The sequence below is a fragment of the Pezoporus occidentalis genome, unplaced genomic scaffold (genome assembly GCF_034315485.1).
Source record: "Pezoporus occidentalis ecotype Australia unplaced genomic scaffold, CSIRO_AGI_Poc_V1 ctg33, whole genome shotgun sequence".
NCBI lineage: Eukaryota > Metazoa > Chordata > Aves > Psittaciformes > Psittacidae > Pezoporus > Pezoporus occidentalis.
Genome location: NW_026915268.1, coordinates 5051573 through 5076412, shown reverse-complemented (window position 1 = coordinate 5076412; position 24840 = coordinate 5051573). Strand labels below are relative to the sequence as shown.

At 38.8% G+C, this 24840-nt stretch overlaps 1 protein-coding gene across 2 annotated transcripts in view; it reads right to left on the bottom strand.

Moving 5' to 3' along the window:
* The window catches only part of RANBP17 (RAN binding protein 17), a 156301-nt gene extending 134985 nt beyond the window's left edge, over positions 1 to 21316 (bottom strand). For both annotated transcript variants that reach the window (XM_062629242.1, XM_062629243.1), the window contains exons 1-12: positions 21281 to 21316; positions 17349 to 17495; positions 16343 to 16433; positions 14988 to 15154; positions 12099 to 12164; positions 11462 to 11566; positions 8655 to 8820; positions 6977 to 7050; positions 6425 to 6544; positions 6023 to 6169; positions 4949 to 5121; positions 2188 to 2381 (exon numbers count right to left, since the gene is read on the bottom strand). In XM_062629242.1, coding sequence (XP_062485226.1) covers positions 2188 to 2381; positions 4949 to 5121; positions 6023 to 6169; positions 6425 to 6544; positions 6977 to 7050; positions 8655 to 8820; positions 11462 to 11566; positions 12099 to 12164; positions 14988 to 15154; positions 16343 to 16433; positions 17349 to 17495; positions 21281 to 21298 — 1468 coding nt within the window. In that variant the 5' untranslated portion in view covers positions 21299 to 21316. The remainder of the gene's footprint in view (positions 1 to 2187; positions 2382 to 4948; positions 5122 to 6022; positions 6170 to 6424; positions 6545 to 6976; positions 7051 to 8654; positions 8821 to 11461; positions 11567 to 12098; positions 12165 to 14987; positions 15155 to 16342; positions 16434 to 17348; positions 17496 to 21280) is intronic.
* Between the last annotated feature and the right edge of the window lie 3524 nt (positions 21317 to 24840).

Sequence of the window (24840 nt, the reverse complement as noted above, 5' to 3'; positions counted from 1 at the left end):
TGAATACTTTACTTCCTAAGCTCCTTCAAGGAGTTCTGAGGTGTTCCAGTATCCTCATGGTCTGAATCTGGTGACTATATATCATAAGCAATTCTATTTCAGTCAGAGGTATATAGCACAGGGTGTTCTATGCATAAAAAAAGATGCTGAGATCAAATGTACACAAAAAGATAATGCAGAGTATGGAATAACATGCAGATGATTTCAACACAAGTGCAGGAAAGCATTCAGGTTTATCTTAAATCTCAGTCTTAGTTTTTAAATATACCACATGAGTATGTAATAGTCTGAGATCTCTAACAGAGAACAAGCATTGATTTTTGACACGTGACACAACATATGAGGAAAACTAAATATCTGTTGTTCTTGTTCCAGTCCTAATAATGTGGAAGGCCAGTATCAGCTATCCAACAATCAACATATTTCCCTGTTTCAATTTCCCTGCGCTTCTTCACAAACAGGACACTTCAAAGGAAAACCCCATCAGACACACTACAGGTTGCAGTACCAACAGCTGCTAAGAGATTGCACCATCATTAGCAAAATGGCAAGAAGCTGAAGCATCAAAGAGGACAGACGATGCTCAAATAAATTTAGCATTAACAGCTACTAAAGAATGGCCACTTGAGGATGGTATCAAAAAGCAACTGTGTGTGGTGCTAGCTGGTTCAAAGAGCAGAACCACTGCTTTGGCCAATAGCCCTTTTAAAAATAAACTCCCTATTTTTCTTTTTACAAATTGCAGTAACTCATTTTTTAATCCATACTTATTTTTCTGATGATAGCCCTCTCCTCTCTGCACAATACCAATTCATAGGTGTGACTTCTTTCTTTACTGTTTAAAATTTCCAGTGCATTTGCTTTTCCAATTACTGAAGCAGACAACATCTTTTCTTTTAGAAAATAATTATTGCTGTAATAATCTGTAATTATGGTTTATAACAGCAATAATCCCAAAGAAATCAGTCATTACCATGGATCACAAGTAATCATTAACTACTGTTAATGACCCATTTCTTGGGGATTATTGTTTTAGTAAACCATGACCACATCATTATTGATACACAGAGCAAGACAGTATAATAAAATGAGATCTTAATATTACATTAACTTATTTTGTAACATTAAAAGCCATTAAACATCTAAATTTAACCATGTATATCTAGGGGATATAACAGTTATTGTTCAATATGAGCACAAATGTTTAGTTTGCAGAAAAGAAACACAGTATTTAAACTGCATAAAATGTTTTCTGAGGTACGAGGGCAATCCCCTAGAGCACTGACACTGACAGACTCTGGCTGATTGTTTCCCTCTGCCTCATCAGGTCTGGGGAATGGAGTAGAAATTCAGACTGCAGCTGGTCAATGAGATCAGGTCAGTAATGAGAGTTCTCCCAAATAAGTCGATAGGTGCATGGAAGAAAGTGGTATTCATAAAACAGAGAAGTAGAAGGTTTTACAGAAATTAGTGAAAAAATGGCTCCTACATAGTAGAAAATCAGCATATTCAAACTCAACAAAGGAACAGCAAAATCAATCATGAATACTTAATGGCATGCAAAGAAACAGCTGTATTATGCAGTAACCTGTCTCACCTTTTCAAAATAACACCATTTATCCATGTAAAGATGCAACAGCCATAAGATAACTGTATTAGGAAAGAGCCAGTAGTTATAAAGACAGTTTAAGTGAGACACAGAGAGGACTGAAATAGGTATATGAAAAAAGATATAAAAAATACTTATTATTTTTACAGCTTACACTACAATAAATAACTTGAGTTTCTTGAAAATTAGGTAATTCATTATAACAGAGCTGTATAAAATAAATTAAGGAATTTACATGAATTTTTACAGACACATAAATGTAAAAAGACGGCAAGTTAGCATCTTCATTTACAAAAAATGTTCATCAAGTTGCAGCTGGTTCCCATGAGGGCACCTGAGGCACTAAAATGTTGATTTTCAGCAATTAAAAGTTTTTACAGCTCTCATGCCTATACTCTGAAGATGTAACAGTGTGTTAAAACACATCAAAAACTGCCAGTGTACAGACTAAGATCACTAATTTCTAGATTGGGAAAAGGTCTTGTTATATCTGCTGTAAGATCACTGCTCCTTTTCATATGCAAGTATATGGTTATTTGCACATAAAATACAGTCTAAAAATTAAATTAAATACTAACCTTCCTGAACTGTGATTTCTAATGGATTCCTACTAGAAGAGTGCAATAGTTTTTGGTAGTTTTGTGCATTTTGGTCAAACAACTGTACAAGAAATGTACAGGTCTTTTCGTATTCACACCTGCTCACTGTGCACAGTTGCTCCAGCTGTTGGAATACTGTAGCTGTATCATCCAGTGGATCTTCTAAGCCATCTCTGGAATAGAAATAAAAAGTAATCACTTAGTCACTATTCCTTAACAGCTCTTTTCCCATCCAGACCTTGTACCACTGACACTGAACCACTGAACCATAAGAGCCTTAGCAGCTGGTGAATACAGCAGACAGACATAAGGCCTCATTCTACTACATAACAATCCACATCCACACAAACACAGAACATTATGCTATTTGTGCCTTCCTCGTAACACATTTTAAAAAGCAAAGAAGAGATGTTGGCAGTATGAACACAGAAAGAACATTAGGCTATTAACAAGCAGCATCTTTTGCAGGGATGAGAGGAAAGAACCGAATACTGAGTAGAAATGGATTTTATATATTCATCAAACTAAGCACAAGACCACAAAACAACAACAAGCAAGCTTCACTAAAGCTCCATGCAACTGCTTTGTAAATCTTCTATCCTGCCATAAACAAGCTGTGACCCTACGGAATGTTTATAACAAAGAGACCAATAGCTCTTGCCATAAAATGTAACTATACTCATTACACAAGCCATAGTAGGAAAGGTTCATTCATCACAAGGTTACCCTTTTACTGCACAGGCAACAATCAATCTACAGATAACAGTAACATCCAAAAACCTAACAAAGCTAACAGTGCTAACAACCAAACTCCGAAACATATACAGCAGCTGAAAATTCTAATGTCCGAGATGGGCTGAAACAGACCTCTCCTCAGGTATTTACAAATACGTGACATAAAAGTTCTCCTTATAGTTTGTAGAAGAGCATCCTCTTGCTGACTCTTTGCAGAAGAATCACTACCTCCTCACTCACCCTTACTTGAAAGGGAGAACAGCTATTTAAACCCCCCAAAAGGCAAAAGTAACTTTCCTTCCATTGTTCTTTCTCTGTCTGAAGGACCTGTATGGCTTCTGAATGGTGGGTGATGCTATTGACTGGTTTATAAGAAAAATGGTCATCCCAGAAAACAGGATTCGTTTGCAAAGACACCAGTTCATCTCCTTTGAGCAAACGTCAGTAGTCTTATGAAACTGACTCCCAGACATCCCATGTTTCTCAAGAATGGTCTGGATGTTTGATGCTAAAGTCTACATTTGATATTGCTATGTAGAAAAATGCCATAGCTGAGGATTTTCATCACATAACAGAATAAGACAATACAACAGTGGTATACTAATCACCTAGAGCTAAGAATGGATACATACCAACAGCATTACACAGACTGTCTTAAGAATGACAGACTGGTAGAAAAGAAGATCAGTACTTTCCTCATCTTGTCCCTGTTGGCTTTTTTCATGGATTAGACAGTTTGCTCCTCCAAAATGTATCAAGGACATTCAGGAAATCTCTCATCAGTGCCATCACTGAATTTTCAGTGCTAATGAAGACAACAGCTCATTTCAACAGATCTGGTCATGCCAGATGGTTTGACACAGCAGTTCAGCCCTACTAAGTGCTTCACATCTGGTAGGTGATATGGAATGTACCACTCAGTAGAGAAAAAAACTGAGATTTAAGGTTCAACCCTGAGATTCCACTACAGAAAAGCTGAACAGAGAAGATAAAAATGCTACTAGAACTGTAGGCTGGCTGAAAGAAGGCTCATGAAAACTCACTGCATCTGCAACCAGCTGCTTCTCCGTCTCTGTCCTAGCACTGGAACACTGGAAGCTCCCCTAGGTACTATGAGTTCTTGGTTCTGAGACAATGATAGTGAAGCTCACGATTCTGAGCCATTAAGGTCGTCAGCCTTTAACGTACCTATGGTGATAACTTAAGGCAAATAACACCAGCTACAGCTTAGTTACTAAACAGTAAAATGGCAAATGATGTAATTTGCAGACATGAGATGTTGGCCAAGATAAGACAAAAAGGACAATAATGGTAAAGTTGAATGTACTTCCTCACATAAACTGAACAAATAACATTATCTCAGTAATGCAAAATTGAAAACCAAAAGCAGATGTGACTTATTCTGCAGTCCTGTAGTCTGACAGGAAATCCTATCAGTAGGAATTCATAAAAGCCCTTGAAGAAAACTAAATCCTTCCTAGTAATCTAAACACCTTTTTCTTATGTGCTATATTATATTGTGGACTACAGGTCATTTATTTAAACTATTAAAAAGAAGATTTGAGCTAAGAACTTAAATTGGCCACTTTCAATCTTGACACTCACTAGCTTGTTTTATTCGGTCTCACCCTTTCTCATGCATGGGGTTCAATCTGCTTTCCCCCATCACTCTACCCTCTATGGCCCTAGAAAGTGATTCACTGAGAAAACATGTCACAATACAGTTAATTTAGATAGCCTTGAAAAAGAAGGGGTGTGGGGAATAGGCTTGTTTCAAAACACAAAGACCCATGAAAGGAAACATAATTAGAATTTACATTTGATTTTGGCCTGGATTTAATAAGCAAAACGAGTAAAATTATATCAGCCAACTAAGAGCAGCTAAAGAAATCACCATGGTAATAAGAACCAGTGTACTTCCATTTTAAACAAAACATAATATGCCAGCAAACCAGAAAATTAAACATTCCACATTACAATCTTAAAGTTGCAATTACAAGTTTACCTTATAACTACAGGAACACATTCCAGTCTAGAAGAAATATAAGCTTTTGTTATCTCAGGTGCATATGTATCTAAGAGGTGGGGTTCTGCCGTTTTCACAAATGGAACAGATGCTACCATTCTTTGCCACAGAGTTAGCAAATAATGAACACTATTTGGAGCAAATTCCCAGTGCTATAAGAAAACAAAACATACTTCTGTTAAAGCATCCCAGTGTGAAATTTTAGCTGTGAAACATGATGGTTTTATTTAGTCTTATTAATTCACATAGCTACCGAAGGACGCCATCAGAACTGAGACATGCTATGGCATACATTAGATTCAGCATTACTTGTAGGTACTCCTACCTCCTCTCAGTAAAATCCAGGACTCAGACCTAGGCCTAGATTCTTAAACAGTGCACGGTGAGAATTAAGTGCTATAAAAGGGCCATTCACAAACCCTAAATGTGGAATAAAAAACTGTCCAGAGCCACCTAAGAGGGAATGTAAAGAATAAAAATGCATCTCAGCTCTTTCTGGAGGAAATGATAAAATAACAACTCTTATTACTCAAACAGTGCATGACTGCCAAATTGATATTTTTAACACTGTGAGAATCTTGACCATGAGACATGTGTCCTTGTACAGATGTAGGTCCCACAAAAATGTAGCCATTATTCCATGAATTCAAAGGTATATATACATGGACAAAAGCACAACTCAAGAACCTAGTCAGTGTAGGCACTTCAAAGTCTACATGGGAGCATAGGTGTTAAGTATTTTAGGGTTGTATAAAGGGTGTAGTGTGTTGGATTTTTGTTTTTTGAGGGCAAGAACTAAGGTTGAAGGATTAACGTTCATCGATGTTGTGCTTCAGTTGTTGTTCTTTCCTTTAAAACTGCTCCCACTACAAAACTGCATCAGAAAAGTGCAAACCGGTTCCAGAGAACTTAGATTACATCTGAGTTACATCTCTGACAAAATGCACTTCACATAAAGACAAGCATCACCACCTCCTCACAAACACCACAGAGAACTGGGGCCAGTCCTCTTTGTCATTCAAGAGTCAAAACCAAATCTGTATATATTCTTACCTGTAGGCTAGTAATAGTGAAATTTGCTATAAGCTGGATGATTTGGGGGTAATCTTTCACCATTACTAGCTCTCCCAGTTGATAGTTGGTTTTTAGCCGAGCCAAACACCGACAAAATTCATGGTAATTACCTGGATCAGATAAACCCTAAATAAAAAGCAGCAATTTTTCAGAAGTTAATAGTTTAATCTAATAGAAATTGTATAAGCAGTCTTGCTAACTGGGTGCCAGTTTTATTTGCACAGGACTTTTGCTTTGTTTTGAATAGAAAATCAAAGCAAACAGAAATCTGGCTGAAAGCGGTTTTGATCAACTGAGTATATTAATGAAGGGTGTAACTGGAACAACAAATGCATAATGTTTTAGCATTTCAAATAAATCAAATAAAAATTAAAGAGATACCTGTGGATTTTCCAGGATGTGTCTCACTCCTTTGATCAGATTACCAAGATATTTGGCACGTTCTGGATTGCTGAATAAAGATCTCCTTGTAGAAGCAAACTGCACTAAACAAGAAAGTGCCTAAAGAATAGTAATAATTAAAAAATACTGTAAGACTAAAAAAAAAAATTAAACTTTCAGAATAAATATATCTTAAATGTTTAGAGCAATCCATTCCACTGCTGTCTGTAGTACATTCTGCAGCTGAAAATTATTTTTGCAGCAATGTCTATGCAATCACTAAACACTGATGTGGCTGTTTATAACAGCTTCTGACTTATCATCAGGTGGCTGAGTAATGCTGAACTGGGGGAGGAGGTATTTGGATGCTTTCCGATTCAGAAATGAAAACTGGGGCTGAAGTTGAAAGAAAAGACATTTTGAGTGGGCACTGACCCACAAGAACTCATAAAATGTTAATGCAAGGAATAAAACAGTCTTTTGTACAAGGTATAGCTGTTAAAAGACTATTTTCCATCATTACTTGAGTGTAAATCACTAAGTTTCACTTACTAACTGAGACAGCATAGGTGGAAGGGAATGATACAAATCAAAAAACAGGTCCAAGGTCTCTGGCTCCAGGAAGACTATGGAAAAAGAGAAATTGGTTTTAACACACTACAAGCAGTAATTATCTTTAACTGTATCACCTTCTTTGTAACCAAAACAGTAAGAGGTATCACTGTAACTGAGAATAAATTATGAATGGATGGATTAATCAGTTCACTGTAAAATATCAAAGCACCATACTCTTTTTATCACATTTAATCTGTGCTACAGCTCATAAAGAATACTTCCCTTACTGATGATACAATACTTTGTCAGGTTTGTTATAGATGTAGGTAAACTGATTCCTTCAGGTTACTATGGTAGTACACTAAGACAAGACAGGTTTCAGATACTAAGGATGAGTTTAGTCTGTATTTAAAAAAAGACAAGTTTTTAACAGAAGTTCCAAAGACTATCCTGAAGTCTACAGACTGATAAACAGAAGAAAATGCTTTAAACAGTTACCAATACACTGAGGAATCACATTGAATGAACTACAATGCAAATGAACTACAACACTACCCCACACTTTATGAAGGGGTAACAACAGAGTAGAAGTTCACCAAAAATTCACAATTAATAAATCTCACAAATGAAGTGATATTTCAAAGTTATTCCATTTATAAGCATTATTTCATAGGATGACTGGTGTAAAATAAAGCCTCACATAATAAAGTTTAATCTCCTTTAGGCTTTCTCTGGGTTTAATGACCAAAGAGAGATCCCTTCATGGACAATCTGAAGTATCTTAACTAAAGGCTTGGGAAAACCCTCCTCCCCTGAGGAGGAAGGAGCAGAGACGTGATGAACTGATCACAACCATCATTCCCCGTGCCCCCTGTGCCACTGGAGGGGAGGAGGTGGAGAATACAGGAGTGAAGTTGAGCTTGGGAAGAAGGGAGGGGTGGGGGAAGGTTTTTTAAGATTCGGGTTTATTTCTCATTACCCTACTCTGATTTTAGCCAGTAGTAAATTAATTTCCTCAAGTCAAGTATGTTTTGCCCATGACTGCCATTGCTGAGTGATCTCCCCCTGTCCCCCTATCTGGACCCATGAGCCTTTTGTTGTATTTTCTCTTTCCTGTGCAGCTGAGGAGGGGGGTGACAGAGTGACTTTGGGGGGCACCTGGCCTCCAGCCAGGGTCAGACCACCACAGACATACTTATACTAGACCACCGTCTGCACTGTATACCAGGAAGTCAAAGCTGTAGAATCTAAGAATCAAGATGCAATCCTCCTGCTGCCTCTATTAACAAGCTCACATACTAGAACACATATTAGCACACTAAACCATGATTATCACATTTTTCTCATCAGGAAGAAGACAAGGGAAAACAGACATGCTGCAACTGCAGTACCTCTTCAAGGTGCTCAAGCCAGGAATGAGAACAGCATTCAGTGTCTAATCAGAAAAATTTAATTTACTGTGAATATTTATGTTACAGACTATTATTTCTTTCTGTAAAAGTAACAATAGGAGAAGTGTGATAGAAATAGCAGAAGAAGTTTACAAACAACTCGCCACAAAAAAAAAAATCTACTCCACATTAGAAACTATTTCATACTTGCAAGTCCTGTGACAAAAGCAGTTATAGAACCACTGGATATAAATTTCAGACTAACAGTTATGGTCCTTTCTTACTTGTTCTCCAGTTTGTTGGAATCTGCACAGTGCACAGGTCATCTGCAGATTCGTCAGCTGAATTTCCAATAAAATCAAAATTAAGACAGTTTAGTACAAGCTTCAAAAGTTGCATTGCTAGACTTTGCTGCCGTTGGTCCTGAAGGGTTAAAGGTTTTGCCAAGAGCTAAAGAGAAAAGAAACCTTGTTAGGTCACCTGCACAGAACATGCCTTAAAAACAGCTTTGAAAAGGGAAAGGTTTGGATATAAAACTGCAAAGTTCAAAGCAAGAGAGCACGTATTAAGAGAAAAAAAATAAATCCTTCAACAATAAATTACTATTACTACCTCAGAGACATCTTCCACGTCATGCTAAAGCTCCCAGACTTACAAATCTTACAAAGCCTGGTGAAATAATCTTTTTGCATAAAATACTTCCAGGTAAAACTCAGCACATCACCAACACTGTTTGTTAAAAAGAGTGTTAACTTCACTGCAAAAATTAAACTGTAAGGTGTCATGTAACTTCAGTTACTCCAGACCAGCGGGGAGTATGAATCATATGGGTAAAAAATACCTCTACAATTGGTTATTTTTCAGTTTGATGTCCAGGCGGCTAAACTGTTCCTCTGCTAAGTGTAGAAAAAAGTGGCATTAAAAAAACAATGAAATGAGCAGTCTGGAATGTAAATGTAGCTATTTACAACATCTGTACAAATGCTGTTACTGTTTCTACTGCTTTATAACCCGTGTAGTGTCAGAATAAAAAGGTACTTTAAGCTAAACAAGCTGTCTGAATTTTGAAGTCTATACTCAACATACTGTGAGAACACATTTTATCCATCCCCTTCTATAATGATAACATTTTAGCTTGAAGATATTACTACCTCAAGATTACATACACAATATAATAGCACTGAAAACAAAGCTCAAATGCACTCAGCACTGATGCAGATTGTGAACATAAAATACTGACATAATTTTGCCTAGAAAAACAGTAAAATAAACGCAAATGCAACAACTCCATCTAGTTCATCTGCTCCTTATTTAAATTCAAAGTCACATCTTAGGTTTATTAACAGGAAGTTTTAAAATTCTGATGATAGGAATTTAAATCAACTGTGTGCCATCAGATGCCTCATTAACTTGATAATAACTCTTGCACCACATTAGAATTGACACTAAATTATAAATTTAGCTTTGAAATCAACACTGAATTTTAGTACGTCTTGTATGAACAGAACCTGTTTTGCCACCAGTCTTCTCAGTAATGTTTAATCTCTTGGGATTATTTTAGTGATTCCACATTTGTTAGTTGTGGAATTAGTGGCTGTGGAATTAGTTGTGTGAGTGTATTTTTCAGTGTATTACAGACACTGAAATATTTCTAAACCCAGCCTACTCTACTGAAGTTGGCATTATAAAGAAACAAATTCTAATTTTCTTATGTTTCTGTATGGAAATCTGCGTGATGTTACTCAGACATACCTTTCAACATGAGAGACTAAGAAAGCACCTGCTGACGAGCTGAGCTTCAAGAAAGCTAGGAACCTGTTGTAGGATACAGGTTCTCACACTTATATTTACCATTTTGTGGAATGGGGTTTACTATCTCTAAGAAGATTCTTCCAAACTACCCAATTGTTTTAAATTATATACAATTTCTCCATTAATGTTCAATCCCAACACTGATTTAAAACATCCTTTGTACATCAGCAGAGGATTTCCCCTTCAGAGGTGAGGGTTAACACACTATTTAATTGCTCTATATATTAAATAAATACACTGCTTGTCACCTGAGCACTGGTAGCTGACCACACATGCCCTTGAAACTGACTGCCAGTGTGAGGTAAAACATGCTAGTTAGACGAAAAATGTACTTTGAAAGAAATTTAAGTTAACACAGTTTCTCTTGTTTTTTTTCAGCAGTAACTCAGTCACAACTCTCAACCTTGAGAATTATTTCTTTAGCCAAAAAAGTAATTGTAACCATTATCCACTGATCCACTGAGATGGCATCTGTGTTTAAATTCTTAGCTTAAGGGCCTGCGTCCAAATTTCACCACCCAATTCATTTGGTTTTCAGAGAAAACAAATAAACCAGCACTCCCAAGTGTCAAAGAATAGAAATCAAGCAACATTAAAAAAATAAGCTGCTCTCAAAAGCAAAATGCTTCCTGAGCTTAAAGAGAATTAGAATGGTACCTCATGGTGCCAATTCCACTGCTATAGAAGGCCTTGATCAACGCAAAAGGGAAAGTGTGCAAATTCCAGCCTTGATCTCAGTTCAACCTACCTGGTCCTGAGAGACCTAGCTTACAGTGTGCAGTTCTTCACCACCTCCTGTCCAGGCTCTCGAGAGGCTGCAGCCTGAATAACCCCAAAATGCTACAGAGAGGTTAAGAGAACTAGGGAAGGGGAAAACCACTTTGGCCAGATTGGACTGCACTGCCATACCACCAGACAGAGCATCTGTCTGTCTTCTTGGTCACTCCCAGTTTAATAAATAATGCTTTAGCAAATACTGAGATGGCAGACCCAACAAAACTGAGATGCAATCAAGAAAAACATCAAAAAAAAAGAGAAGCTCAGAATTTAGGTATTTCATTCGTTATGGCAAGATATAAAAAGAGAGATGGCACAGACAGAAAAACTGAGAGACAGCAAGAGACACACAAGGAGGACTGTAATTTTTCAGTCACTTGAGCTTAACTGGGTGTCACATAATCCATTTAAATACAGAATTCCTAAACTCAGAAAAGCTTAAGGACACAAACTGGGACAATTATGATGTTAATGATTTAGGTGCAATTATAAAGAGCCTCACCTCCTTCAAAAGTGAGCACGCAAGCATCAGTATGTCCTTTAGAGAGGTGTCACGGAATGAGGTGGCAATTTTACGATGCTTTGATGAAGGTCTTGAATAATCAACCTAAGAAAAGTTAGGACAGAATAAACACTGTTCCCTTCTTTGCCATAACTATGACAGATATATCTGTCAGATTATTTGACACTAAAAATTAAAATTATGGTCCAGCACTAAACACAGTTCTTGACAGCTTCCTGAAGTCCTTTGTTTTTATCCTTCAAGGTTGTATATCTGGATGAAAAGCTCTAAGGCACTTCCTCAGGTTAAGATGTAGGCAAAAGAATATCATTAGCAGAAATACACTTGAATTTGATCACTCGCTTTGCTTTACCAGTTCTAGTGACTGTGATGAAAGAAACTTACATGCCATATCTGACAGAGGGTATCTGGTACAGGTAGAATCCCTGCACTGTGAATTTCTAGTCTGTCTTTCTATTCTGACGGGGGGAGGAGGGTATGTATTAATCCCTTCATGTCTAAGAAATCTTTCTCCAGCCATTTTTCTGAAGGGCAAAAACATTCAACACATTGCTTCCTGAGCAATACATACATCCCTTGTGGAAGGAAAAAAGTAAAACCCAACAAACATGCTTACTAGATTCATTTCCTGAGTCAGTTCTGAGAGAATCATTACTCCTATTACGGAATGGTCCACAGTGCCCTACAGAAAAAAAACAGGCAGGAATGCTCAAACATCACAGCTTGTAGTTAGTGTTTTTCAACATTTCTAGAATCAGACAATTTTCTATTTTCCAACATTTCTGGAATCAAGAAGAATTTTTAGGCTGAGATACCCTAAGCTGTTTAGAAGACTTTCATGCCAAATTCTATCAACATCAGTAGAACTAGATCTTCAAACTTCCTATGTGGCTCTGAAAAAATCATTATCAATCATGATTTAACAAAAACCCATCTGAAAATAAGACTGTGAGTAGCCCATTAAAATCAACTGCAATTGGGTCACTGAGTCAGGGGGGAAGATCTCTATGTCTACTTTCACAGCTGCAGTTTGCAGGCTCAGCTCCCCAAGTGTTCAAAAAGCAATGTCATCCTTGTCAAAATATCCTTGATACCTCTCACAACCACACTCATTTTTACAACTTCACCCAAAGTTCAACTTATGAAGCAACAGACAAAATGTCAGAGAACTCTCAGGCAACATTTACATTGCTGCCCTTTCTGCATTCGGTACGATTAAACATCCTGTTCCGTAAGTTGAACAGAACTTCCTTTTACATTTCACATTTTTAAAATAAGTCTATATGAACGTTCCTTACATCACACCAGCCTACAGACATGGAAAATGCAACCTCCCCTTTCCCACAGGTGTGAAAAGCTGTGTGGTGACTTATGAAGGAGCTGGGAACAGAACTCCAGTCCTAGCTGCTAACCCATTTTCCTACATTAAATCACACTCAAATTCATACTGGATTAACTTTAAACTGGAATACTAATGCATATGTATTTGAAACTACCATATGCTAATTATTAACAGATATTAGTATTGTTTAGGGATTATCTTTTACATTTTTATCTAAAATTTAATTCACTAGTAGATCTACGGCTTAATTTTCTTTTCTACAGGAATTCTTAATTTAACTAAAGAAATCTCTTAAGAAGCTAAATTTTGTATTTAAATCTGTACTTTTAATGAGCTACACTTAAGACTCACATTGCAATCAGTTTAATAATAAATGCAAAATCCAATTACAGTACATTCATAAAAATAACTGCAAACTGTTGTAGAATCATGTTTGTTTTTAATAAACAGAATATTGCAACTTATCTTTTATTAGACATTCCCAATGTAACTCAAAAAGTACATTAACTTCAGCAGTATTATAAACGAAGATGGAAAAACAAATCAGAAATTTATTGGCAAGAAATATAACTTCCTATCTTCTTGCTGAGTTGCCACAATCACCAACACACAAACACATAATAGATCATTTTGGAAGTAAATTTCCAAATAGCTTAAATTTCCTGATTATTTTTTCCTCAAAATAAGCACTAGGCTTTATGCTCACACAGACACTCAGAAAGATTAATCTGTATTAAACTCTTAAAGGACATTAAACACCTTCCAGAAAACCTTTTAAGAACCTTTCTGTACACATTAAATGTATGAAATAACCAAGTCTGGCTAATAACCTGTGACAGCCAACCACATTCTTCAAACTTACTCCACAGAAGGTGCTATATGTCCTCTATCTTTAGCCACTGTGTCTGACAGTGCTTACTCCAGATTTGACTTGTAAACTTGAAAAGTGAACAGTCCACAGCAAATGACTGTGCACTCTGACAGAGTAAATTACTTCCAATTTTCAAATCCTATGTACCAAGATCATCTTCCTACCCTATAACATATCTTTCTCACAGTGCAACGTGGAAACAGGAAACAATGTGGAAAGAAATATAAAACAAGAACATTCCTGCCTCATCCAGTTACTGGAGAGGGAAGATGAGTGATCTGTCCTCCTACACTTTCCCGTATCCCTACCTAGAATGTACTTAGGTCAGATTTAAATACATATGCTAAAACAGGTAAAGTTATAAAAACACTCTAAACTTATTATCTCCCTAGATTGTACACTACAATCCTAGGAGAGACAGAATGTCTTTTGGTTTATTTTTTATTCTCACTCTTCTTTACATGTATGGACAGAGAACATATACACACGCAGGTGCCTAACTGCCCATGCATGCAAATACAAGGCATTAATTTCTCATTAAGTGAAAAAGGAATGGGGCAAACAAGGACCACAACCATGTAACAAGTACAGTGTCCTGTAATTTTGTGTACTTCAGTTCTACTTTTACATAAGCTTTCTTCAGAGAAGAGGATGTAAAGTGATTACTCCTAAGCATTATATTGCAGGTGAAGTCCCACTGATGATACACAAAAGCAACAATGTAAGACTGTAACAGTGAACACTCCAACAACTTGTTTGGTGTCCTAAGGGTGTCTTTCTTACTCATGACAGGCATCTGAAAAAATACAGTTCTACAACTGAACAGTTTGCCACACTTTTAGCAGTCATTATTACAAGAATAACAATCAGACTCATGCTTTAAAGCCCTGGACAGTCTCACTCTTCTGATGGTGCAGTATCAGGTAATAAGATAACTGGAGCTAACAGTATCAGAAATGTATCTCCACATCCATTGAAAACAGAAAAAAAAAAAAAGGCAATATACAGAATGGCTTGACAACAGGGACTGATGGTTTACAACCACACTATGAAAAAGTGCTCTGGAGAAAGAAAACGAACAGAAACCATGACAGCACTATGAACACTATGAGGCATCAAACCCCACAAGCTCACAAGTATCAAACCCACACTGGTTCTTCACTGCAGGGAGATCTTCTATTTTAAGCAATGCTCTTCACACTTTTCCCACCCAAGTGACATAACATGCCAATCACTAAAAAGGAAGAGGTCCAAACAGAAAAAAATGGCAGAAGTGAAGGACTGTTTCCTACCTGCAAAAACTTTTTTACATCAGCAATAATGTCTCTGAAGATGAGTTGATCTTTTAGTACCTCAAACCATCCTAATTTTGTAATTTTAGCAATGACTTGCACAAGAGCTTGGATGACAAAAGGAGCCAGTTTGGGCTGAGATGCTAGGTAGTTCAGAATGTAATTTCCTGGAAAGAAGCATTTTATAATCAGCAACAAAAGTCTTCTAAAAAGAAAATTAATTAAATGGTTCTAATAGAAACTCAAAGTATGGATTTTTTAAAAGCTATATTCTTATAGTTAATATAAGTTATGCCAAATCATTAAATACAGCTCAACATTTAGTAACACAAAGCACATTACATCATCGTTTTTCTAGGACACATGCGATGACAGTTTGTGAATTCAGAGAACTGTGGCAGGTAAAACAGTAACTTTTCACTAAGGACTTATACAGTGGGGACTGAGTATTTCACTATGTAACAGCAGCAATCACAGCCAACTCAAGATACACAAAGTGTTTTCAGACAAGATTTCCCTCTGAACGTTCTCAATTCAACCTAGAACATCCTTTCAGGCAATGCACACTGCAGCTGCAGAAATTCCTCTCTAACTAGAACGAAGCTAACCTGTTTCAAAAGCTGTTGAAATGTGCATAATTAAAGCTGATTCAAGTTAATTTTTATCTAACAGAACACTGAAACCTTTCATCAGAACAGGTTGATTCTCAGACATGCCTTTTTGAGTACTACTACTCAAAGAACTGATACAACAGTGCAAATGTGCTAAAAACCCAAACTGAATCGTATGCTCCTCATGCAAAGCCTTTCACTATTAAAGACCTAACACATACCTGCTTACTCTTTTAGAATATAGCAATGACTTTAACATAGATCCTGAAAAGTAATAAGTTTGTAGGATCTTAATCCTGCAAGTAGAAACCTGACCTGGCATGATTTCTACAAAGGTTAAGAGCTGATCCTGAGCAATGTTACCTGTGACTGGCAGGTGTACTAACAATATCTGCAACTTTGATCCTTTACAAATACATACTAGATCACTTCAGCATCTTGCAGGATAAGTACAAAGCCTACCATGAAAAAATTAGGGTTCTTGAAAAAATATGAATTAACCTGAGCTAATGAATTTATTTTAATTTTGAAAACAGGAAATGTTATTTGTGAGCTAACTGCAGAGAAACAAGGAAACACCTCTCAATCACCTTTATGTTCACTCTTTCACAATGACTACCTTATTTATAACAGGCTTGGTAAATAGCAAGAACTAGAGAAAAAACAGACCACGTGGTTACTGTGCTAACATGAAGTTTTAGATCCAACTTATATAATGAAATTTGAATCACAAACATTACTTACGAATGTCAATCCTTTGCTGGACAGGTAACGGAGATGCCCTGCTTACAAGCTTAGACAAGCACGTTGCTGCTAGAAGCTGAGCATAGGATGTCTACAAAAGCACACCAAAAGATACTATTAAATAAAAAATGGCTAACTAAAGTCAGCGACAATAAGTCAAAACCTGATAAATAATCAATAGACCAGATCTGGTTACCAGATTTCAGTTATTTTTGTTTTGGGTGCCAAAAACTTATAAAAGATTTATTTTGTTTCACTCTCAACAAACCTAAATTACAAAACACTAATAAAAAGGTGGAGACCTAAAATTATCATCTCTTTTGATGTAAACCATTCATCTAAAGTAATTTCACTATTCAGTAGAGTTCTTTAGTTTTGAAACCTGTTTTTAAATCATTTGATAATTTAGAACCATGAGATGATTATCATGGGTCCAGCCCTGGATTAAAGATATTTTTTTATGTTTTCTCTTTTTCTTTCTCTCTCTTTTTGAATTATTTGAAACACACAGCAAGAATTATATTAGACTTAGCTTAGACTATCAAATAAGAATCAACTCGATCGCTTTATCTAGAGTTAAAACAGAATGGTTTAAACTAGCAGACAACAGAACGACAGGCACTTTGCGGATTTTTTTTTTCTTTTAATACTTTATTTCTTGTCACGGTAGCTAATATGATGTTCAAGCACCAGCTTACACCACACTGTGTTCTGACGATGCTCTACAGACGACACAACCCCTGACTACAACCCTTCTGAAAGTACTGAAAGCTAAAATGCTTTCCCTTTTTGTCCCTGATATTGCTAACACAAGGTTTTATCACTCCTACAAAGACCACCTCCAAATGGAAAAATTTCTAGAATCATTTATGAAACAGAATACGTAGAAAAAAAAAGAGAAAAGCATTTTGCCTTAATTGTCCTGACAGGTAATGGCCCAACTGAGAAACATACGTGAGCTTCCACAAGCAAAATTACATTTATGTATAACACTCGAGATACTTACTGTTCCTTGTTCTAATAGAAGTTGGCATTGGCTAAGACACCCTGGGCTGTCAATAAGCTCTAAGACTACTTTCTCAGCTTGCATTCGCTGTTCTAGATCAGTTCCTTCGTATAGGTGGTTACACAACACTTCGAGTTCTGCCAGACTCTGTTAGGAAAGAATACAATTGAAACCTTCATAAAGAATTTTCAACCACATAGATTTCTTGAAGTATTTATAAACCTAGATACTATACCAGTAACATGAACTGTTACCTATGTTAAGCTTTCCAGTTGATTTGCATTTAAACAAAAAAACAGGAGTCTTTCTGTGACAAGAAGCCAAAAGTAACACTGAAAATTAAGTTGCTATTTCTTATTCTCTCAGCTACCAAAGTATTTCTTAATACGGTTCAATTCCCCTATTTTTTCTGAGTCTTAGATGGTAATTCCATCATTCTTCCAAAGAGAGATGTAAAGACAGAGCACAGTGAGCAGTTTGAGTTATATTTTGGAAAACTTCTGGCAAATTTCATTTTAAAAGCTGTAATTACTCATTAAATTGATGCATCTGGAAAAAATTAGAATTGCCTATAACTGCTAATGCAAGTATCAGTGGAAGTGAAACTACAATAGCAACAGAAGAGCTAAAATTCCCCTCTACTAAGAAGGTGACAAAATTCTCTTTGGTAAAGAAGGTGCATGCTGGGAACCTCTCTCTCCTACATGAGGGATTCATTCTCGTAGGACAGATGAACCCTTTGAGCATGTTTTGGGATCATTACACAAACAAAAGTTTTAGCATCCACCAAAAGCCTGTGTGACTCCCAGCAAGAACTAGCCACGTCATTAAAGGGTATCCAGTAAATATTTCATGACTTAAGCGTGGCCTAGAAAGAAAAGAGAAACCACAGCATTTGACCAGTCTCATTTAAAAGTCGAAAGCCTGTTCACTAGCCCTTCCAAAAAGATATTTTATACATAAGATCTGGCTCGGCACAGTCTAGCATGCTGAAATGTCTTTTAAAAATCCAAGACAGTAATAGCATTTAGGCAACAAAAGTACCCTTGGTTTTGTAATTGTCATTTCTTGGAGACACCCCCCCCCCCCCCCCCCCCCCAAACCATCATCATAGCCTTTTCCTCATTTTTGTTGATGTGCATATTGAGTTCCTGGCTTTAATCAGCTTTTTCTGAATTTCAGTAACAATGACATTTTAAGAGTCCCTGAGTTTCAGTCAAAAAGGAGAAATGTTCCTTTGGAGAAATTTTAAGAAATAGCACATTTGCTTCTGCAATGAACAGATCAAATACCTCAAAGGCTGAGCTTAGTAGAGACATCTTTTGGTTTTGGTCCCCCCCCCACTATGTTCAGAGAGAGTAAAGGAAAAATAAGGAACAGGTAACAACCCCAGCAATGTAATTTTAAATTAAGCAAGAGCTATGCCAATTAAAGTGAAAATTAACCTAAAATTAACTTATAAAATGCAAGCACACATGCCAGGGAAAACAACATAAACCCCATGCAATTGGGCTAAACCATGGGAATAAGGCCATCTAGCAAAGACAGCCTTCAGAGAATACATCTTTCCAAAATGGTATAATTCCAATATGATCCGAGAGGCATAAACTGAATTATCATCTCATAACCAGAAAAAGTTAAAGACGCATCTATATGTGATCTGAAATTTGACTTTCAAGCCTGGACAAACCTGGCAGCAAGCCTGAGAAAGTCCAGAATACAACTGGGATGGATATCAGCACAACCACCAAGGTCTAATCACCTGTATACTAACTGTCATTAAAATAGCAAGTAATTTATAAGCTAGATAACAAATCACTCACACACAAAAACTGACGGTGGATTTCAATAACATAGGCACTTTAACATACTGTGTTAATATATTAAGGGTACACCAAAATTTAGAAATGTAGGCTAAGGATCAGGATTAACTTCTTGCTGAAAAGTTAAAACTGAAGCATTTTATCTGAGTGACAATGAGGGTATTTTTAAAGCAAGCCTGAAAAAAACCCTAGGTTACAATCTTCAGAGAAAAGTTGGTTTATCGGATATTGAGACTGATGACCTGCAGCACTTCGAAATGCTTTATCTGGACATGGTTGGTCTCAGGAGAATTACAACAAAGCTTCTCATTGGTAGACTTGAGGTATGACCAGAAAGCACACAGAATGCTCAGACTGCCAAGGAACATGTCAGATGTTCTCTGGGTTATACTGTATGTGTAATACCAAGGAAACATGCTGATTTTCCTTGATTCAGAGAGTGCAACCAAAAAGTACAACCTGAAATCAGCAAACACAACCATCTTGTGTACAACAGCAACTCAGCTGTGCAACAGAGATTAACTTTATTAAGAAAATATTCTGAGAAACCAACAGAAAGTCAAAAACCTGCTCTGTATTTATTATGTATTTTCTTCAAGAAAGAAGACTGTCACAATCTCTTTTACACTGCATGTGAAACGGATGCCTTCAGATCCCTCCTTCCCTCAGACCTTTATCAATAGCTGAAAGGTGATTCCTAAGAAAACAACACTTGTGTCAATGAAGAGGATCTTCCAGTTAGATGCTGACTGTTTTAAGCAAGTCACAGGTAGAAACAGACCTGTGTAAGTGGCATTCTGGATCACAAAGTGTAATTTTTTCCAAGAAAACAGCTTCACACCCTAATGAAAAAGGTCAGATACTGTGATTGACTTATTTATTTATTTATTTTTTCCACCTGCTTGTCACACTTGCATAATATTCAAGAATAAGTAAAGTTCTCTATACACTTCTGGTCCTCTTCTTCCAAGTCCCTGGCAGGTCTCCTGCCAGCCTGTGGAAGAACCAAGGGCCAGGAATGCCAGGGGCCCGGCTCCACAGCAACCCACCAGGCAGGCAGCCACGGAGCCAAGCAAACTGGCAGGAAACCAGTCAGGTTCCTGATCAAAGTTCTGCTGACACGGCCGAATTCCCACAGACATTTTAATTGGCGTTTGCAGACTGAAAACGTTCTATCAACAAAGTTCCACCAGCTCTATGCAAGAGCAACAGGATGGGCATAACTGCTGAAATGCCACTGCTTAAAAGGAGAGAAAAAAAATAAAAACTAAACAAACAGAAAAAGGCCATTTGGGTATGAGCGATAACAAAAGATGTTTTAGTAGTGTTTTTACCTAGCATGCCCGGTCGCCAACTATTTAAGTAAATGCCTAAAATGGCCTCTCCAGCACTGACAAAGCCTGATGCCACCAATCCAGTGATACCACAGGGGACTCCGGAGGAGCGCTTAACACCTCCGCAAGTGTCCTCTGGGGACGTTTCCCCCCCGCCCCTTTTCTTCCTGCGCTGAGGCACAGTTGCGGTGGCTGATGTTCCTCTCAGAGCCCTGGCGGGGCTGCCCCTGCTGCCCAGGGAGCCCCACCAGCGCCCGCAGGAGAAGCGGCAGCGGGAGAGCAGGTGCTGCTGCCTCACACGGGCGGGAGCAGCCGCAGCCCAGCGCGGGTCCCCAGCCGACACTCGCTAATGCAGCGGGAAGAGCGAAAGCCCGCATGCCACTACCGCCGCCGCCGCCACCACGACCCGGCCCCGCGCACCACGGGCACGGTGACACGACCGCTGCAAGCTCCGCGGCACTACCCCGCAGCCTGCCACCAGCCTCCCAGCCCTCAGCAGCCCGACCTAGCCTCGGCACTCCGGCCAACCAGCCAGCTCCCGCTCGCCTCCTCACCCGCCCGTCGCTCCCGCGCACCCTGTGCCCCTCTGCGAGCGCTGACCCCCCCCGCAACCCGCGGTCCCCAGCGCCGCCCTCCGCCCCTCACCGCGTACCTCTGGACTTCCCGCCCTCCGCTCTCCCACCGCCCCCTCACGGCAGTCCCGCCGCTGCCCCGGCCCCCCACGGCCCGTCGCACCCCTACGGCCACGCCAAGTGCCACCGGACCCCGCTCTGACCTGGACGCGCAGCGCCATCTTCCCCAGCAGCGGTGGGCCCGGCCAGGGTACGGGGAAGCACCGAGCCGCGCCGGGGCCGGCCGGGGACGAGGGGCTGGCCGGGACCGCGCCGGGGGCGGCCGTTGGGGCGGGACGGGACGGGGCTGTCACAGGGGCGGGCTCAGGGGCCGGCCGGGGCCAGGGGCCGCCTCACGCGGGAGGCGCCATTTTGTGCGCGCAGCCCTACGCGGAGGCGTGGGGATGTGGTGGAGTGTGGGAGTGTGTTCCGTAGCTCCTGGTGGCAGCACCAGGCAGAGGAGGCTCCTGAGTGGGAACGTGTGGTTTTAAGTGGTTACCCCAGTTTAGTGCTGCTATAAGTCTGTATGTGGCTTTGCAGGATGTGCGGGTTCCAGTGAATTTAGGACGGTGACAACAGCGAAAGGAAAGCGTTCCTCAGTGAAAACAGCACAGTTGCTGAGAGGTGATGAGCAGAGATACGTCTGAAGGGACAGCTGTGTCTGAAGGGACAGTTTGCTCACTTAGTCCAGAAAGGGGGGAATCCTCCTTGACAGGTGCTTATAAAGGATCTAAAAAATTAGATTCGGAGAATAGAGTTGTGTCAGTTTCCAGTTGGAAAAGGTGAATCCCATATATTGCTAACCCTGGTACAGGTAACAGGTGGGGTCTGTGATAGCAAGCACTGTTAAACTAACAGAGATGTTTTACATGTTAAGAACTGCAAAGGCGGAGTTGGATCTATGACATTCTAGAGTTCAAGGAATAATTCAGGCTAAGTAAGGAAAGCACAGCATGGAAATCCCAGGCAGAAAAAGGTCAACCTCCAAGTTAAGGGCATAAAGTAACTTGAACAATGTCTACAAGTGTCTGCACGGGAAAACCTGTTTTAATGCAGCCAGCTTCTCAACTGTGATCGAAAGTCCATGCCATTTTTATTCTGGTTAGCAGGTGATAACAGGGCTTGAGCAGTTTGTGTGAAATCATTTATGTTTCCCTGCTGCACCACTGCAGAAATTCCCATGTGAAGCCTGGTAGCCCAAGAGAAGAGGCACAAACTGGTAGAATTTCTCTGGAAATGGAAGCTGCTTTGCACCTGTAATAAAAAAGGGAATTGGACATATTCCTAGCTGGATTCACCTCTTAGAAGTGGGGTTGAGAAACTGTTACGACAGTCTTATTAGGGCAGGAAGAGTAATTTCTTTGTATGTGAACTACGACAGTTGGAGTTCAGCATCACTGCACAAAATACCTTAAGTAATTATTGGAGAATGAAGCAAAATGAAAATGGAAAATGGTTTTAAATGGAGTTTCTTGTTCTCTTGCCCTCACAAGTGACTGGTGTCTGACACTTCTGAGAGTCAGTTGGATTGTACTTGAAAAGCTGGCTCGGCTTGCGCAGTCCCCTAATGACTGCCTCATCCCTGGCATGGGCCTTAGCCTCATTTTTCATCCATTATCCTGTGAAGAAATAGAATAATTTATCTATAGCCATAGTCACAAAACAGCAGGAGCAAAATAAAAGAACTGGTGGTAACACACAGAAGAAAGGGAACAGAAAGGATTTTAAAGGAAGCAGACAGAGTGAAACAGAGGAATTCCCAGGACTGAGGAACAGGGGATGGCATGGTGACTCAGAGGTTAGAAAAGTCAGCCACAAATTATAATGTGGAAAATTTGGGAGACATTCAGATGCAATACAATTACAAACTGCCCTGAGAGCCAGAAGCTGCTTGCTAAGATGGGACAAAAAGAGGAAACTTGCATATCCTTCAAAAACCTTGACCTTGTGAGCAGAGCATCAGCTCTAGCAATGACTATGAATCTTGCTCCAGGTGATGGGCCATTGCCATTAAGCTATGCAAAACCATGCAGAAATAAGGTTAATAAGTTAAATAGTTTAAGAACCAAGTTTAATCTATGGACGCTCAGCGTGAGAGATGCACATGCATTGCTAAGTGCTAGTGAGAGCTTGTGGCTTCTGCAGCAATGAGCCGGTTTCCAGCTTGCTTGGGGCCAGTGTTTCTTCCTGGGCAGAAACACCTGTTCCCCCTGGGTTTGCAGGTAGTGTTGGCAGGTAGCATAAACAGACATTGAGAGCACAGAGCTTGTCCCATGAGGTAGGCAGGGAGCACTTGCTCAGGTGTGTGCTCAGCTGCACAGTGGAGCCATGTGACTCTACCTTACTTAATCATCAGTTGAATCGTTTTAATCTCCAAGACACGAGCAGTTGCATTTTTGCATGTGATTTCTGTCAACCATAGACTGATTATTTTAATTGGGAAAAAAATTGGTCTGGCTAAAGAATTAATGGATTCCTAGACTAATACCTGACAAAACTCCTGGGATTTAACACAAGTAAGAATGTTAGATTGTGAAACTACCCCAGACTGTCAGACTCCTAGCCTAAACGACAAAGCTGCATTAAGAATTGTAATTTATTTAGGAACTTTCATACAATTCCTTTATCTTTTCATAGGAGGGGGAAGTGACACAGTGACAATGCTTGTGAGACAGACAGCAGCAGGATGTGAAATTCAGACTTGCTTTCATGAAAGATAATAATAAAATTCTTGCTGAGTTCAGTGGAATCTGAATTAAGGAAGGGGTTTAGGTCTGCCTCAGAAGATGCACTACTGAGACCTCCCCACAGCATTCATATACAGTTTCCAGCTCATTTCTGGTAGGTGGAATAAAACCAACTTCTTGAATTTGTTGTTACTTTGGGAATAGATCTGTTGCTACAGGCAGTGCATTCACAATTATGTCCATTCATTTTCCACACTGCTTATATAGGGCTGAACCTTCTCCATGCTTTTTAAATTTTAACTGACTCAATTAAAGCATAAAAACAAAACCAGCCATTTCTAAAACGAACTAGCCAATGATAAAGGTATCTGTTTCCTTTTTTTTTTTTTGCATCACATCAGGATTTTTCCTAAAATGCAGTTTTCTTACTGATAAAAAATGGCTGATAATTTGCAACAAATTATTAAATATATTAAAATATACATAGACAAATTCAGTATATTTAATTTAGAACCCTTTGTTCTGGGAAAGTTAGCTTAGCTTTTTCCAAGTAGATGTACTTCATCATCCAAACACTCGCAGCCTGGCATGTGGTATGGTTCTGATAATAAGCTTTCGCATTCAAACATTCTTTTATTTCTGGTTTTCATTTTACATTAACAATAGCAAAAAAGCCTGGAGAATTGTAATTCTTTTCTATGGCTAATCATTTCAGAATTCTTTTCTGTGCCACTTACTATCCTATGCCAGTGTATATTGCCACAGTTTAGTGATTGGTTTAGTAATCTAATCAATTCATTTGCAATACAGATTACAGTTGATCTGGTGTATGTCTGCAGATTAAATAGTTCCATAAAAAAACAAACCAACCAACCAAAACAAAACCAAAAACCGCTTAAAAAAGTTCAGTGATTTTTACTAACACAATTTTATGTTCAAGTTAATACACAGTGGATAAGCAAAAAAAGTTACTAGGCCTATCACTAAGAAGAGCAGGAAGAGCCCGTAACAGCAGAATCAGTAGTTAAATATGAAGC